This window comes from Parasteatoda tepidariorum, chromosome 11 (genome assembly GCF_982258835.1).
Source record: "Parasteatoda tepidariorum strain Cologne lab strain chromosome 11, Ptep-v5.0, whole genome shotgun sequence".
Lineage (NCBI taxonomy): Eukaryota > Metazoa > Arthropoda > Arachnida > Araneae > Theridiidae > Parasteatoda > Parasteatoda tepidariorum.
In genome coordinates, this window is record NC_141765.1 from 661990 (window position 1) to 676843 (window position 14854).

At 29.7% G+C, this 14854-nt stretch overlaps 1 protein-coding gene across 5 annotated transcripts in view; it reads left to right on the forward strand.

Annotated features, from left to right (window-relative positions):
- Vps13B (vacuolar protein sorting 13B) overlaps positions 1-14854 on the forward strand; it is a 240096-nt gene that overhangs the window by 80370 nt on the left and 144872 nt on the right. For all 5 annotated transcript variants that reach the window (XM_087154944.1, XM_087154946.1, XM_087154947.1 and 2 more), the window contains 2 exons: positions 9132-9246; positions 13560-14281. In XM_087154944.1, coding sequence (XP_087011070.1) covers positions 9132-9246; positions 13560-14281 — 837 coding nt within the window. The remainder of the gene's footprint in view (positions 1-9131; positions 9247-13559; positions 14282-14854) is intronic.

The window sequence follows — 14854 nt, forward strand, 5'->3', positions numbered from 1 at the left end:
GAACATAGAAAAAAGATATTTGATAACATGTATAAAATGTCACATCCAGTAATAAGAGCTAGTAAATCTTACTTGTTTGCAGGTATTTTTGGCCTAGTCAAAATAAAGATATAGTAAATTGGTGTAGAGCATGTATTCCTTGTCAAAAAGTAAGGTCCATAAATGTATGAAAACACCTGTTAGTCAGTTTTTTCCACCTAACTGTAGATTTGCATATATACAGTGTCAAAACCAAAACGTACTACTCTGAATAACTTTTGATCTAATGATCGGATTTTCACGTTCTAGGACTTGATTTTAATGGCTCAAGGGCATGTCCTCAAACTTACCAATTAATTAATGCAGACGATATCTTAAGTTACAAATATGGTCCCAATTGTTTAGCCAGAAGAGCTTTCCAAAGTTTGAACCCCTTAATGTTAATTTTACTTTTCGTGTATTTCGCCATATCTTGTAAAATTTGTAAGCAAATTAAAAAATTTTTGCATGCAATTATAAAATTCGCTTATCCAGAGATAATTCAATGCAAAAAACAATTTTTAGTAAATATTTGATAATTTTTATTACTTCATTTAATAATGGTCAAAAAACTTTGAAATATTAGATATAAAATTTTTTGCATCATTTTAAAGTACCATATTTTTCGGCAAAAGCGCCATGGCGCTATAAAAAAAATATATTCCTACATGCGGGCTTCTGACGAAATAATTTTTAGTAGCAAAAAAATTTTTCAAGGAAAGTTATTTAAGATGAACTAATTTTCTGAAAAAAAGACTATTAACAAAAATTTATAACGCAGTCGAGAAATATTCGCCCGTATTGCAATTTGCTGCAGAATAATTGCCAATTCTTAGCAAACTTTCGGCAGCAGCCTGCAAGAAAATAAATAAACGAAATAATAATTTAAAAAAACCATCGCATAAGGGGAAAATTTAAAAGGTATGCATCTTGTATCCACCCCCAGCTTAAAAAAAATCGCAAGCTAGAAATCTACTTAGCGCCTTGGCAATTGTAATTGGAGTGAACAGAAAAAGAAGTTATAGAACCCCAAATCCGGCACTCACGGGACTGACAAAATGCTGAACTTCGGATCTCTTTCGGAAATTCCAATATGGCACCCAAATATAACTATAATTAAATTACACTGCTAATTTCAGAAAAACCAATAAATTTAGTCAAGTTTCGATCGTAGATTATGATGGGGTGAATTTAAAACTGGCCTATCTTAAGAAATTTTATTAATTAAGATAATAATCTATATAATATTATAATTGCAAAGAAATAATTTAAAGGAGAAATAATTCAAGAAATGATCCGAATCCTCGGAATAAGAAATAATCGTTTCTTCTTCGGAGCGAGATCATAAATCTCGTTTTTTCTTTAAGAAACATTTTGTTTTAACAAAAGACGCTCACCTCACAAGAAGAAAAAAGCTAACTAGGAAACTACAAAAGAAAAGTAACAAATAATGCTAAGAAACTAACAATGAATAACAACAAAAAACAAGCAAACAACTAATAACAAGAAAAAAAAATAATAATAATTTAACAGTTAATAACTAATAAAAAAGCGGCAAAATAAAAAATTCATGAATCGAATTAAAAACCGAAAAGGGATAAAATTCATTTTGTAGTCCACATGGTAGTTTCAATGTCAACTGGGTGTAGCCAATTTATGATCAAACAGAAGGGGGAAATGTGGGGACAAACCAGTAAGGCACAAGCACAACTGTCAAGATTGATTGATCATTTTTTTCCAACTTGCATCTTTATTTTGTTCATTGGAAATGCAGGTGTTTTTACTTTTCACTTTATCTTAAACTGCTTTAGAAACAGATGTTTCCATTGACACAGATTTATTATTTTTTCAAGCTGTTTTTATTTTTAAAAGATAATGTTACTTTACTTCAACAGAATAAAATTCCAAATAAAACGCTATAAAGCTGATTTTTTTGTTGTCTTATCAATAGAAATTTCTTTAAAAAAAATTAAATAAAATTAGATCAGATTAAGTGCCGAATTTCGGGATGCCAGGTTAGGGGTCCCATACTGTATCCCCTTTTTTCCCACAACCCCTTTAAAAATAACTGATTGATTTCTCCTAAGCAGCTTCTATGGAGACGCCTTAAATTCAAGCACAGCAGATTTTAACATGATCCTGGATAAAGAGTTAATACCAGACGCTAGATATCATAACCCGATTATAAACTTCTTTCTCTCGGACGGTATCTTCTCAAGCAAATTTAACAAGACAAACAGATAGCCCCTCTATCAGTTTTAATAATTTACAATACACTACCAAACACAGTTATTACACTAGGCCTACAGCGAACCGGGGGAAGGAGCAACCCTGTAGGATCCCATCTGGGCAAGCTATTATTATATTATTCTATATCTATTAAATTAGTACGATGAGCAACCCGTTACGAGCGGTCAAGCACCGGGAGGACCGGATCATCGTTTTAGCAGAGATACACATTTTGTATATAATGTAAATATCTATATTACTATTAATTCTCATATTTTTTCATACTTATATATAATGTTGTACATATTTATAATTACTTTTACCACTGACTAAAGGGTTTTCCCTAGTGTTCTCCCCAAATTTACAGACTATGAACTTAACTTCTGCTCACAAATTGACTTTAACTCAGATATAACTGTAATTCTACAGAGACTTCACTGCCACCACTCGAATCTCTTCTTTACCAATGCCATTAGTCTCAATTATTTTTACAGACCAGATGAAGGAGTGAGATGCCCGCACTGCAGGCAGGTACTCTACGACAGATCCTATCAAGTCAAACTCCTAAATAGCTCCAGTAGAAATGACATGTGGAGGAGGTGGGCTACACCCCTCTTTTAAACATTTTCTTCTCTCTTTCTAATAAGTTGAGTCACATTGTGATATTTCCATTGAAGGAGAGGGCATTGTGAAAGTAAAATTTATTTTCCCTTCACTCATTCCTTCTTCAAAATTTTCTTGGGGTGCACTTAGTTATTTCTTATTCTTCTTATTATTAGTTATTTCGTTATTATTAGTTGTTTCGTTATTAATAGTTTTCCTCAAATTGTTAACTGCAATAAATTTTTAAATCTTTTTATTTTAGAATCTTTTTTTTCATTTTATTTTTCTTATTGCATTGTTTTACGGATTTCTGTAATCACTCCTGCTTTATTTCAGCTACTGAGCATATAAATATTTTTTTGTTGTTAATTATTTGCTCTTCTGTTTTTTGGCGCGGTGCCAACTGGTGAGAACAACTTTATTTTATATAATTTTGTTGCTTTTTTTGCTAAAAGGGAACTTTTTTCACGTGAACTCTTTGTTAACACATTTTAGGCTATTCTCCCCCCCCCCAAAAAAAAATATAATTTAGAAATATCGTTACTTGATGTATTTTAATATATCTTGTTGTATTCAACATTCAGAATTATTTGTTGTACTTAACTTTATTTTTAAACAGGTAAGAATAGCTTCATTTTATATTGTTTTGTTGCTTTTTTTTTTACTGAAAAGAAATTTTTTATTATAATTTAGAAATTAAAACTTTACTTTATGAAATGTATAAGAAAATTTAATTTTTTATTACACAGATATTCTAAATGGTAATTTAAAGGTCTCTTCTATAAGGATACTGATATCCGTGGTCTAGCGTCATTGCGGCGCTTACTATAGCTTTTTTTTTCAAAAAATTTCATTTTTATCGATGTGCGGCGCTTTTCCTGAAAAATACGGTATGTAAACTTACATGGCAAAATACAAAATTTGAGCAAAATTGGTTGAATAGTTCCGGAGAAATTGAATTTTAAGTTTCTGACTTTTTTGTAATTTAATTTCTCAGGAACTATTCGACTGATTTTGCTCAAATTCTGTATTTTGCCATGTAAAATTACATTCTATAAAATGATGCAGGGAATGAAAATGTCGGAAGGGATCAAACTTAGTGACTTCTTGAACATGCACCCAGCGCCCTACCAACCAGGCTATCCTGAACTCTCGTATAATGTAAATTTACAAAAAAAACAGATTTATCATAAAATAATGATTTATCTATGGGCAAGGTTTGCCCCCAAAAATAAAAGTCATTTTTAAAACCTGTGAAAAGAACATTTTAAATTAGTTCCAAGAGATTAAGTATGTTTATATTGATTCTTATAAAAGTAGCATTATATAGAACTTCCTTCCAATGAATTATTCAGTCTAATCGGAAAAAATGAATTTTGCAGCCTTTAGCATTTAATAAAGATTGTATTATGCCTCTTATATTTTAATCACTTTTTTTAAATTATGTTTTCTTTTATCGTTGCAAAAGAATTCAAAGCATAATTTTTACTGTATTTAGATTTTCTTTTGATAAAAGCAAATTAAGATCTTCTTTTTTCTGCTTTCTATTTACAGGGATGAGATTTTTCCGCTTTTTAGCGGATTTCCGCTTTTTTCACTTTCATCTCTTGAATTTCAGCTTTTTTATCAAAAATTCAGATTTTCTACAAATTTCACTTTTTTTTATAAGTATTCCGCTTTTTCAGAAAATTCACCGATTTTCAAAGAGAAACAGAAAATTCAAGCTACATAGCTATCAATCCTTTCTCATTTTTACTTATTTTAGCTATTTTCTCCCCTTTTACACGCAGCAGATAAGATTTTCCGAATTTTGTTATCCGCCCTCCAGATGAATCCGATTTTCGTAGTTCAAACAACGCTGCTTCTGACAAGCCTTTTAGATGTCCCAAGCCTGGAATCTGCTAATATCTCGATTCTTATTCACACAATTTTAATATCAAACATAGCTTTTCATATTTGCATGTTGCGATTCTTATTCATGCGATTTGAATATTGGACGTTGTGATTCTTATTTACGAGATTTAAAAATCCGATATTGTGATTCATATTTACGCCTTTTTAAAAGCTTATGTAGCGATTCGAATTCACGCAAGTTTAAAATTCAATGTCTTGATTTGCTCATGCGGTTTATAATATCAAACATTGATTTTCGTATTTATACGTGATTTTAAAATAAGGCATCGGGATTCGCATTCACGCACTCAGACGTGCCAACTCTCCCGCATTTTGCGGGAGTCTCCCGAATTTTGAGTTATTCTCCCGCCCTCCGGAATTGATTTGAAAAACTCCCGAATTTTACTGCGATCGACGGCCAAACTCAAAATTACCTAATTTTTCCGCGAGTGCGAAGGTAAGTTTTTCTTTCAGCTTGAATTCCATCCCCTCTTATCAAACTACCATCTGCCTGAAGCGTAGCTGAACATGCTTTATTTTCCCCCCTCTTCAACGTTACCTCTTAACACGCCTATTTCACCCGCCCCCTTACACTGGGGGCGGGTGAAATCTTCCTCTTCTTTCGTGTGGAGTTGAATGCAATGACGTCACATGTCGTTATCGAGTGACGTCCGTTCAGGAGTAGGGAAACTCGTACTCTCGATAGTTGGAATTGATATTGTATCTTGCTGTTTTTATAGTTTTTAATGCGTATTTTTCCACGGTTGGCAACAAGCTCGTAAACTAGCAACGTGATATCAATTATTCGTTTAGTCTTCGTATATTTAAAAAAAAAAAATTTTCAAGGATGTCTTAAGTCGAAACGGAAGTATGGATCAATTTCAACAAATCATGTACCAATGACTTTAGCAAGACTTAATTGCAGAGAGCTAAGTCTGCAACTCTTTTTTTCATGCATACAGTAGAGAACCATTTATCTGGTATCCAGATAATCCGGAAAAAAAATTTGCTCGGTTCTCCCGTCATTTTGAACTAAAACGATATGAAAGAAAAAAGCGGAAACTGGACTAATCCTTGAAGTTGAGTAGAGGAAAATGTGAGGAAGGGAAGAATTTTTTTCCCCGTTTACCCAGAGAAACGTCATTTCTTCCGCGACCTTGAAGATTTTAGATCTTTATTCTCTTTTAGGTCGTTAAACTCAAAGGAGTGGCATGATGATTTCGTTTGCTAGTTTGATTTACGAGGGGGTGGGGAAAATGCATTGCACATGCATATCAGTGAACAGAAGATGAAAGAGAAAAATATATTTATCTATTTGACATCGATTAATAAAAATAAAATGTTTTTCTTTTGAATAAATTCTGATTCTTTGGAAGTGCGGTATCATTCGCAAGTTTTTCTTGATGTGGAATCACACCTGCTTTAATTAAAAATCGCGTTTTTATAAAAAAAAAAAGGAGAATTGTTATTAATTTAAGCATTCAATTATTTTATGAAGCAGATTGCAGTTTCGTTTTTCTGATTCCACTACGTTTTTTTTTTTTCTTTTTCGTGATAAATTTTGCACTCAATAAAATTTTTTGTATTACCAAATTTTTTCATTAGTTTTTTTTTTTTTTTTTTTTTTTTAAAGTCCGTTGATCTTGCCTTGTTCTAGGTTTTAATATTTATGCTAGTGCCGTTTTTTAACTATCGTTTCGGTTCGATAATTTTCAAGTGTTGTTTTTATTTAGATTAATAGGTTTTCCTTTTATTTTCGCCCCCCCCATGAAATATATTGCGTTATTTAATCATTGGTTTTGTTTATTAGTTGATTTAGGAATCGTAATTATTTTTTAAACTTGTTTTTCTTGTCTAAACTTGCAAATTTTTTTATTCTTTTAAATTTTATTTTTCTAAAATTTTTTTCCTTTTTAGATTTAGGAGTGCTTTTCTTTTTTCTCTTACTTTAAAATGTGTTTACATTTTTTCCTTGTAATTTGGGTTTGATAAAACATCGATTAACGACACTTTTTTGTCGATCCAGGAAACCGGGAAATTAAGACATCCGGGATAGCGATGGTCCCGAGCATCCCGGATAATTGGTTCTTTATTGTACAGACATTAGTATTGAATTGGTTTTTTAAAATAAAATACTTATTCAATTTGTTTATTTTTTAAAAGTTTTTGTGTATTTTTATTACAGTGTCAAGGGTTTTTGAATAATGTTTTATTAAGGAAATGGTATTTATTTAAAGAGTATCTACCTAATATAGTTTTGTGTTGCTAAATCTGTGTTTAATTATTTTATTTCCATTTAATATTTTTAAACAATTATTGCTCTATTAGTGTGTAAAATTTCTTGCATTCTTATATTTAATAAATTTTTTACTTAAAATTCCTTAGAAGTGCCAAATGTTGCATACCATGCACCTTTTTTTACCCCTCCTGAAATCTCCTGAATTCTTGTTAGGGAAACTCCTGAATGTTAATTTTGCTAGGTTGGCACGTCTGCGCACTCTAAAAATTATGCATCATAATTCTTATTTATGCAATCTAAAAATTGCGCATCATGATTCGTATTTACGCTATCTAAAAATAATGAATCGTGATTTGTATTTACGCGTTTTAAAAATTCTATATCCCAGTTTGTATTTTCTCATTTTCAAAATCGTATATGTAGTTTCATACTCATGTGATTTCAAAATCCATAATTGTTATTCATATTCACGTGATTTTAAGATCATCTATCGCGATTCTTGTAAGAAGTTTTTTTTTTTTTGATTAGTTACTATAAAGGTGACTGTTTTTCTAACGCCGATTATTAGTATATGTAAGTGTTACAACATCAGAGAAACTGAAAAGGAATATATTCAAAACTTACATTCTGTGCTTGCAAAGAAGAAAAAATAGGATTTGTCACAAGATGTTTGAAGGTGGACTAACGACTAAATATAGCAAACATAAAAGATATAGCAAACAAAAGCAATCACTTAAAAAGGGATTTAATAAAAATTTTTTTTGGAAAGAGTTAATTAACTCATCATCAAAATTTTATTTATAATATATTTATGCTATAAAATGCAAAATTCTTAGCAAATAAAAAACAATGATCTAAACAGTTGCTGATTGTTATGTAATTTTTCCAACTAAAATAGCAATTTTTGTATGTTAAGGAGTTACTATGTATTTCTACTTCACTGTTATTGATAGGTTTCAGAGGGCTCTAGTTAGATTAGACTATAATATGAACATAATGATTTGGTCCATTGTTTAATTTCTTTTTCCAATATAATTTAAAAAGTAACATTACTGATATATTTGCTATAAATCACATAACAGTATCTATTAAAAGAAATGAAATATTAATGTATATTCTCAGTAGTTTTAATTTGCTAAACCAGGTAGTTTTTCAAGTAATAATTGTCTCTTATGTGAACTGAGGAAAAATATAGTTTCCAGCTTTATTTTTTTTCTCACTAAATGTTAAGTATCAATGTAATCATTTATATAATAATAGATTAGTACACAATTGTATGTCAACACATTATTTATTACCTTAAACTGTCTGGAATTTATCATTAAAGGGTTGCGCTTGCGTGAAATTTACTATCGTGGAAATTCAGCTTTTTTGCCTTTTGGCTAATCTCATCCCTGTATTTACAGATAAATTTAATTCAATTGTGTTTATTTTAATACTGTAGGGAACCGATTATCCGGAACTTTCGGAACCATCGCTACTGATTTTTCCGGTTTTCTGAATCAAAAAAAGCCATTTTTTTATTGTTAAACCCAACTAAAAAAATATATATATATTTGGAAATAATCTTAAAAAGAAGAAAAAGCAATGAAGTAATACACTAATTATTATTTTGAAAATGATGGTAAGGTAAACATCTTTCAAAAAAGAAAGAAAAATCCTAAAATCTTATGAGGAAATCTTTTTTTTTAAATGGCTGGAAAATTTATCTAATTTCGTTCCGGTTTTTTGGTTTTCCGGATAACGGGTTCTCTACTGGTAGGGAACCGATTGTACGGGACGATCAGGACCATCGCTATTCTGATAACTGATTTTTCCGGTTTTCTGAATTGCTACAAAAAGCCGTTTTTTTTATTCTTAAACCCAACTAAAAAAAAATATTTGGAAATATACTTAAAAAGAAGAAAAACGATGAAGTAATACACTAATGATTATTTCCAAAATGATGGTAAGGTAAATCTTATCCTAAAATCTAATGGTAAATCCTAAAATCTTATGAGGAAAAAAACATTTTTTTAAATAAATGGCGGGAAAATTTATCGAATTTCGTTCCGGTTTTTTGATTTCCGGATAACGGGTTCTGTACTGTATTAATTTCATATGAATCAAGCAAATATTATTTAAAAATTATCTATATTATTATTTGTAGATTTCAAATTGAAGTTTGATGCAGAGGAGATTGTCTCTTCCCTTGATATCCAAGAAGTCTATTGTAAAGTGAAGGTTAAAATGTCATCCTTAAATGTAAATTGTTTTAAAAGGCAGTAAGTTTTTTAAATGATTTACTTTTAATGTCATAAATCTTCTGAAATTTGTAAAATTAAATGTTTAGTTATCAATAGAGATTTATTTCCTTCAAGGAAACTTCTAAAATGCAGCTGTGTCCGTAATAGTTATAGAGAGATACAGTTTCAGAAACAGGTTTTGGCTTAGATGTGATACTTCCAACTATTAAGAAATTAAGTTAAAATTTCACCATTTCATAACTTTATTTTGGCAATGTTTTCAATTTTATAATCTATCTTTAATTGGATATAATAATTAATAATTGGATTATTAATAACAGGTCAGGAAACGTTCTATCTTACCATATCTAAAGGGTAATTCAATCATTTAAGAAAGTCATATTTTTATAATTTAAAGACATGTCACTCTGTTAAGAAAAGATCTGGCAATTTTATAAATTTAATTAAAATACCCCTCGGTGAAATTTGTACTTTAAGGAATTGCATTTGAAATTTAAGGATTTTCATTTGTATAAAAAATTAAAAGGGTGTTGTGTGGATAACACAATCTATTTTCATGTAAAGCAATTTTTTAATATTTTGAAAAATATTAAAATTTCTAAAAGTTAAGAATTGGAGTAACTAAATAACACCAGGAGGTATTTTAACAAAAACATATTAGAACTGTTTGATTTTTTAAAAACTGAAATATATGCATTTAAATTCTGAAAGTATGATATTTATTGTTGGTAAGTGTGGCTTGAGAGATGTCAATAAAAACACTAGTAAACTGGAACATCTTTCTTTAATATAGCTAACTATTTATCGGCAAACAAAACTACAAAAGGTTATTCGTTAAACATTTAAGAAGCTGGTTATTAAAAACAATTTTAAAAAAACTTAAGCTAGTTGACAGCAAGCATTTCTTCTAAAGGTGGGCGTCACCGTGTAAAAAGTTTTGGGACAAGATTCACTGAAGCTGCAACCTCGATGTCAAAAAATCAACTGCTTAAATAGCGGAGAGAAGACTGCTCTCTCCTATCAATACCTCATCAGTCGCAGAAGCTACACTCCTTGATCCTCTTACCTCTGGACTTCAACTTGTTTATTTTTCCGCTAGCTGACGCAAATAAACGCCTCTCCATTTATAAATGGTGGAATTGCCTTGAAATATAAATTTGATATGAAATATATTCAATTTAATTCTTAGACTACAACTAACTACAAAAAATAAGATTAACATGAAAAATTTTTGCAGTTCTTAACATTCATGAAATAAAATGTTACTATGACCTTCCTCACCAATAACAAAAATATAGAACTTTATTTTTGGAACTTGCAAAACAAAGAAAATGAGAGATTAGATGATAAAAATCTTGTAAGTTGAAACAAATAGTATTTAATCTTGCAAATATGTTAAAAATTAAATTGAATAAAAATAAATTAGATAATACATGAGCACTACATAGACTTTATCAGTGGTTCCTGAACTTTTTTGTCTCGTAGAACCCTTGCTATGTTTTTCAGTTTTGGGTAGACCCCCTGCTTACCTGATATTGAATTTTTGTAAATGTATTTTTCAAATGTATTTTTGACAGCTTGTATAGTGCTACTCACCGTGAAACATTTAAATTTCTAACTGTAATGAAGAGAAGTATGAAGAACTTTAAAAAAAATGCATGTTAATTTCATATATTCATTAATTAAATTCAAACTAATTTAATTTAATAAATATGTACTCCTCTACTACTATTATACTTGCATAAATAAGTTTGTATACAAAACCGTAGAAGTGCATTGTTTGTCTGTTTATTATGTTTTCACGTAAAAACTAAGCAACTAATCTCTGTGATCTTGTGCGCAGATAAAGTTGGAGGTCTAGCTAGCTAAAGAGTTGACACAGGCTAGGCTACAATTTTTTTGTTACAAAATAAAACCTTACACACAGAGAAAATAAATGCGTACGTGAGCGGAGCTGCAGGCAACTGCTAGTTTATAAAAATTCAGTTTCATATATCAAAAAATAATCCTAATAACTTAAATTTTAATTAAATTTTTGCTTCAAAGCTACTTTTATAAATTATGTAGAATGTAGATAGATATATGTCTTTATATTATAAGGTAAGTATAATGTAAGTAAATAAGTATTATCAGCATATGTTGATTATTCCATTCATGAAATGCCAAAATTAAAAGTCACGACCTGCTTATATGAGATTCAGTATCGTTAACCCCCATTTTCATTTCATGGACCCCCAATTTTTTTTCACTTGGCATGGACCCCATGCAGGTTGTCGTCGACCCCTGGGGGTCGATATAGACGATTTTGGGAATCACTGGACTATACAAACCAACGTGAAAATAATTATTTTCAATTAAATTTCAGTTACTTTCAATTAAATTTATTGCAAATAAGTTAACACAAATTATTTAGAATTTCAATTTCATTGTTTTAAAATAGGTTCACAACCTTGACTGAATGTATTAGTTACATACATAGTTTTTGTAATGTTTTTTTTTTATCATAAATGTTTTAGTATGTATTATAAGAACACCTTTTAAATCATTTTAAAATTTTAATATGTTTTTCTTACAGTTTATTATAAAGTTTTTTTATTCACAGTAATGAAAATATTTCTTGCTTGATCTACAGTGCACCAAAAAAACGGACTACCCAGAATAACTTTTGATTTAATAATCGGATCCTCACGCTTTTGTGGTGCACTGTACAATTATATATTTAAAACTGTTTTATTGCTTCTTTTAGTTGTAGATTTTTTGTATTAAAAAAGACTAATTGTATACATTGTTTGATTTTGACTTTTCTAGGAGAAATCAATTAATTCTTTTTAGGATTAATTTCTTTTAAATAATTTGATAAATTTAAATTAAATAATTACATAAATTTATAAGTACTCTACAAAATATTTTCTTCACTTTTAGATTATTTTTCAAACTGAAATATTTAACCGCTAAGGTACTTAATGTTTGCTCTATGCCTCTACTTGATTTTTTTTAATGTATTAACCTTAGTCTTTTATATACACTATTGCATTGTGTTTTGGATTAATAGAAATAATTATGAGCATATTGCTTCTTTTAACTAATGACTTAATAAATAATCAAGGGTATCTAGTCCTTATAATTATTTTAAATTTCACTTTAATAAGTTGAAGAGAATAAGTTGCTGAGATAAGAATAAGTTGCTGAGATAAAATTAACCACTCTACTTCATGTTCTAATAAAAAAAAAGGATCATTTCTTTTGTTTGAGATATTTACTGATTTTTAGTCCTGTTTCATAATACTGTAAAACTTGTGTAAGTTGACCACTTGTGTTGCATTGTTTTAGTGGTCAACTTAGACAAGTGGGCAACTTATAGAGGGGGTGGGTCATTGTTTACTTTTTCGTTTCCTTTATCATATTTTAAAAATATTTTTACTTGACTTTAAAATTTTATTTAGCAAATAGTCAAACGAATATCTTAAGAAATGTGTTTAAACCTGAATGAACTTCAATTTGTTACATATACATAATTCTAATACTTAACTAACTTTTTTAAAAGAATTATTTCGTTAGTTGTGCATGTAAAGTGTTTAATAAAAATAATTTCTTAAAATATCATAACACGAAAACATGTATAATTTGAAAACTGCAACTGGAAGAGCAACTTTTCAACTAACACACCTGTTTTCAATAAATGAATGAAAGAAATGGTCAAAAGCTGACCCCCTACAGTTTCCCCAGATGGTCAACTCACAAAAGGGTTTAGATTAGCTTTTTACACTATTTCACGAAACAAGTGAAATTTTAACATACATTGCAAAATAATAGAAAATTTTCTGAATTTTTTTTCCTGGTCAACTTATGAGGGTTTTAGAATAGAATTTCATAATACTCCTAGACAAAATTGACTTATTTCAGTGGTCAACCTACAAGATAGATAGGTGGGCAAGTTACAAAGGTTTTGCTTCTTTATATTATATAGGAGGAATAGGATAGATAATTGAGATCAACTTATGCAGGTGTCCAACTTACAAGGGGGGTCAACTTGGCAGGTTTCACTGCATTTTATTTTACTAAGCCTGTACAGTGCGCAAAAAAAACGGACCACCCTGACTAACTTTTGATCCAATGATAGGATTTTCACGCTCTAAAACTGAATCTTAATTGCTCAAGGAGATGACTTAAAATATGATAATTAAAAAGTGCAGATGATATTTTTAGTTCTGAAATCAGACACTGAAATTTGAAATGATGCTAGAAAAACTTATCAATGTTACCTAAAATAACTGCTATGACTCCTTATTGTTCCTTACTATCATATTAAATAATTGAGAAATTATTTTTAGGTTTAGTTCACATGATTGGATTTCAGGTCCATATGAGGGTGTTGTGTTCTTTTGTAACAGCATATTGCCTAAAGCAGTGAAATCAAAAACATTCAACGATCATGCAAATATTGGTCAACTACCCCATTTAAAGCAAGACACACAGCCCTTTTTAACCCTTACTTACACTCAAGCATTACATTCCAGTGCATCTAAGAAGTGGTCTCTTAATCCTAAACATGATTTTCCAACAATTTTAGAGGGAAAAGATTATATAAGTGAAATTGATTTGAAGCTGAATTCATTTGGCATAATTTTGTGGATGTCAATATTAGATTCATTACAACAGAGTTTACCACATTATAGTGAAGAACCTGTAAAGCCTGCTGAACCAGAAAATGTAAACATGGATAAGAATACCATTGGTATGGAGTTTTGCAGCTATAATTTACCACTTTTTTATATTGATACAAAAATAATGCAGTTTTATTTCCCTGAGAACAATATTTTAATTAATTATAACAAAAATAATAAAATAACTGATTTAAATGAAACCGAAGTTTTATTTTTGCAACTTGACTCAGCAACTTTAACATCACAAGTGGAAAACCCTTTACCTCGTATTATATTAAATTCTGAACTATACAATGCAGCATTGAATTCAAAAACAATTGGTATGCCTGGAGCTGTAATTGAAGACAGACAGTATCAGATAGATGTGAATAGTCTGGCCATTGGAACAAGTAAGTTATCTTCATATCATTATGTTCTTTTGATATCATTATGTAATTTTTTTTCATATCATTTCTAATTCATTAAAAATTTTACATAGTCCAATCATTTGAATTGAGTGATTGTTATAAGTTGATTGGTTTTTAAATTTCATTTAGATTTTTCTGTATTTATTTTGAAAATAAGAAGACTTCCATAACATGATCTGCAGTAGATGTCTTGGCAGTTTCCAGGCAACAATCTGTAAGAAATTTTAAAAAAACATTACAAAAGGCCACCAACTAAAAGGGTATAACTTGTAGACCCCAGGCAATCTTTATGTGTGTTTTTTTCTTAAATTACAAGTTTAAAAGCCATTAGGCACCTTGGGGATTATAGTTGGCATGACAGATCACGATTCAGAAATATCTCCTTTTTAATATTGTTACATTAACATACATCTGAAGTAAACTTCTATATATTAACCATATTATGTCCTAACGGCTGAGAAGTGAGTCACCTTCCTCACCTTTTGTCACCATTTTTAAAAGTATTCAACTTTAGCAACATTCTTTTTTTTAAATTTGTCACCTCTTATTACCTTC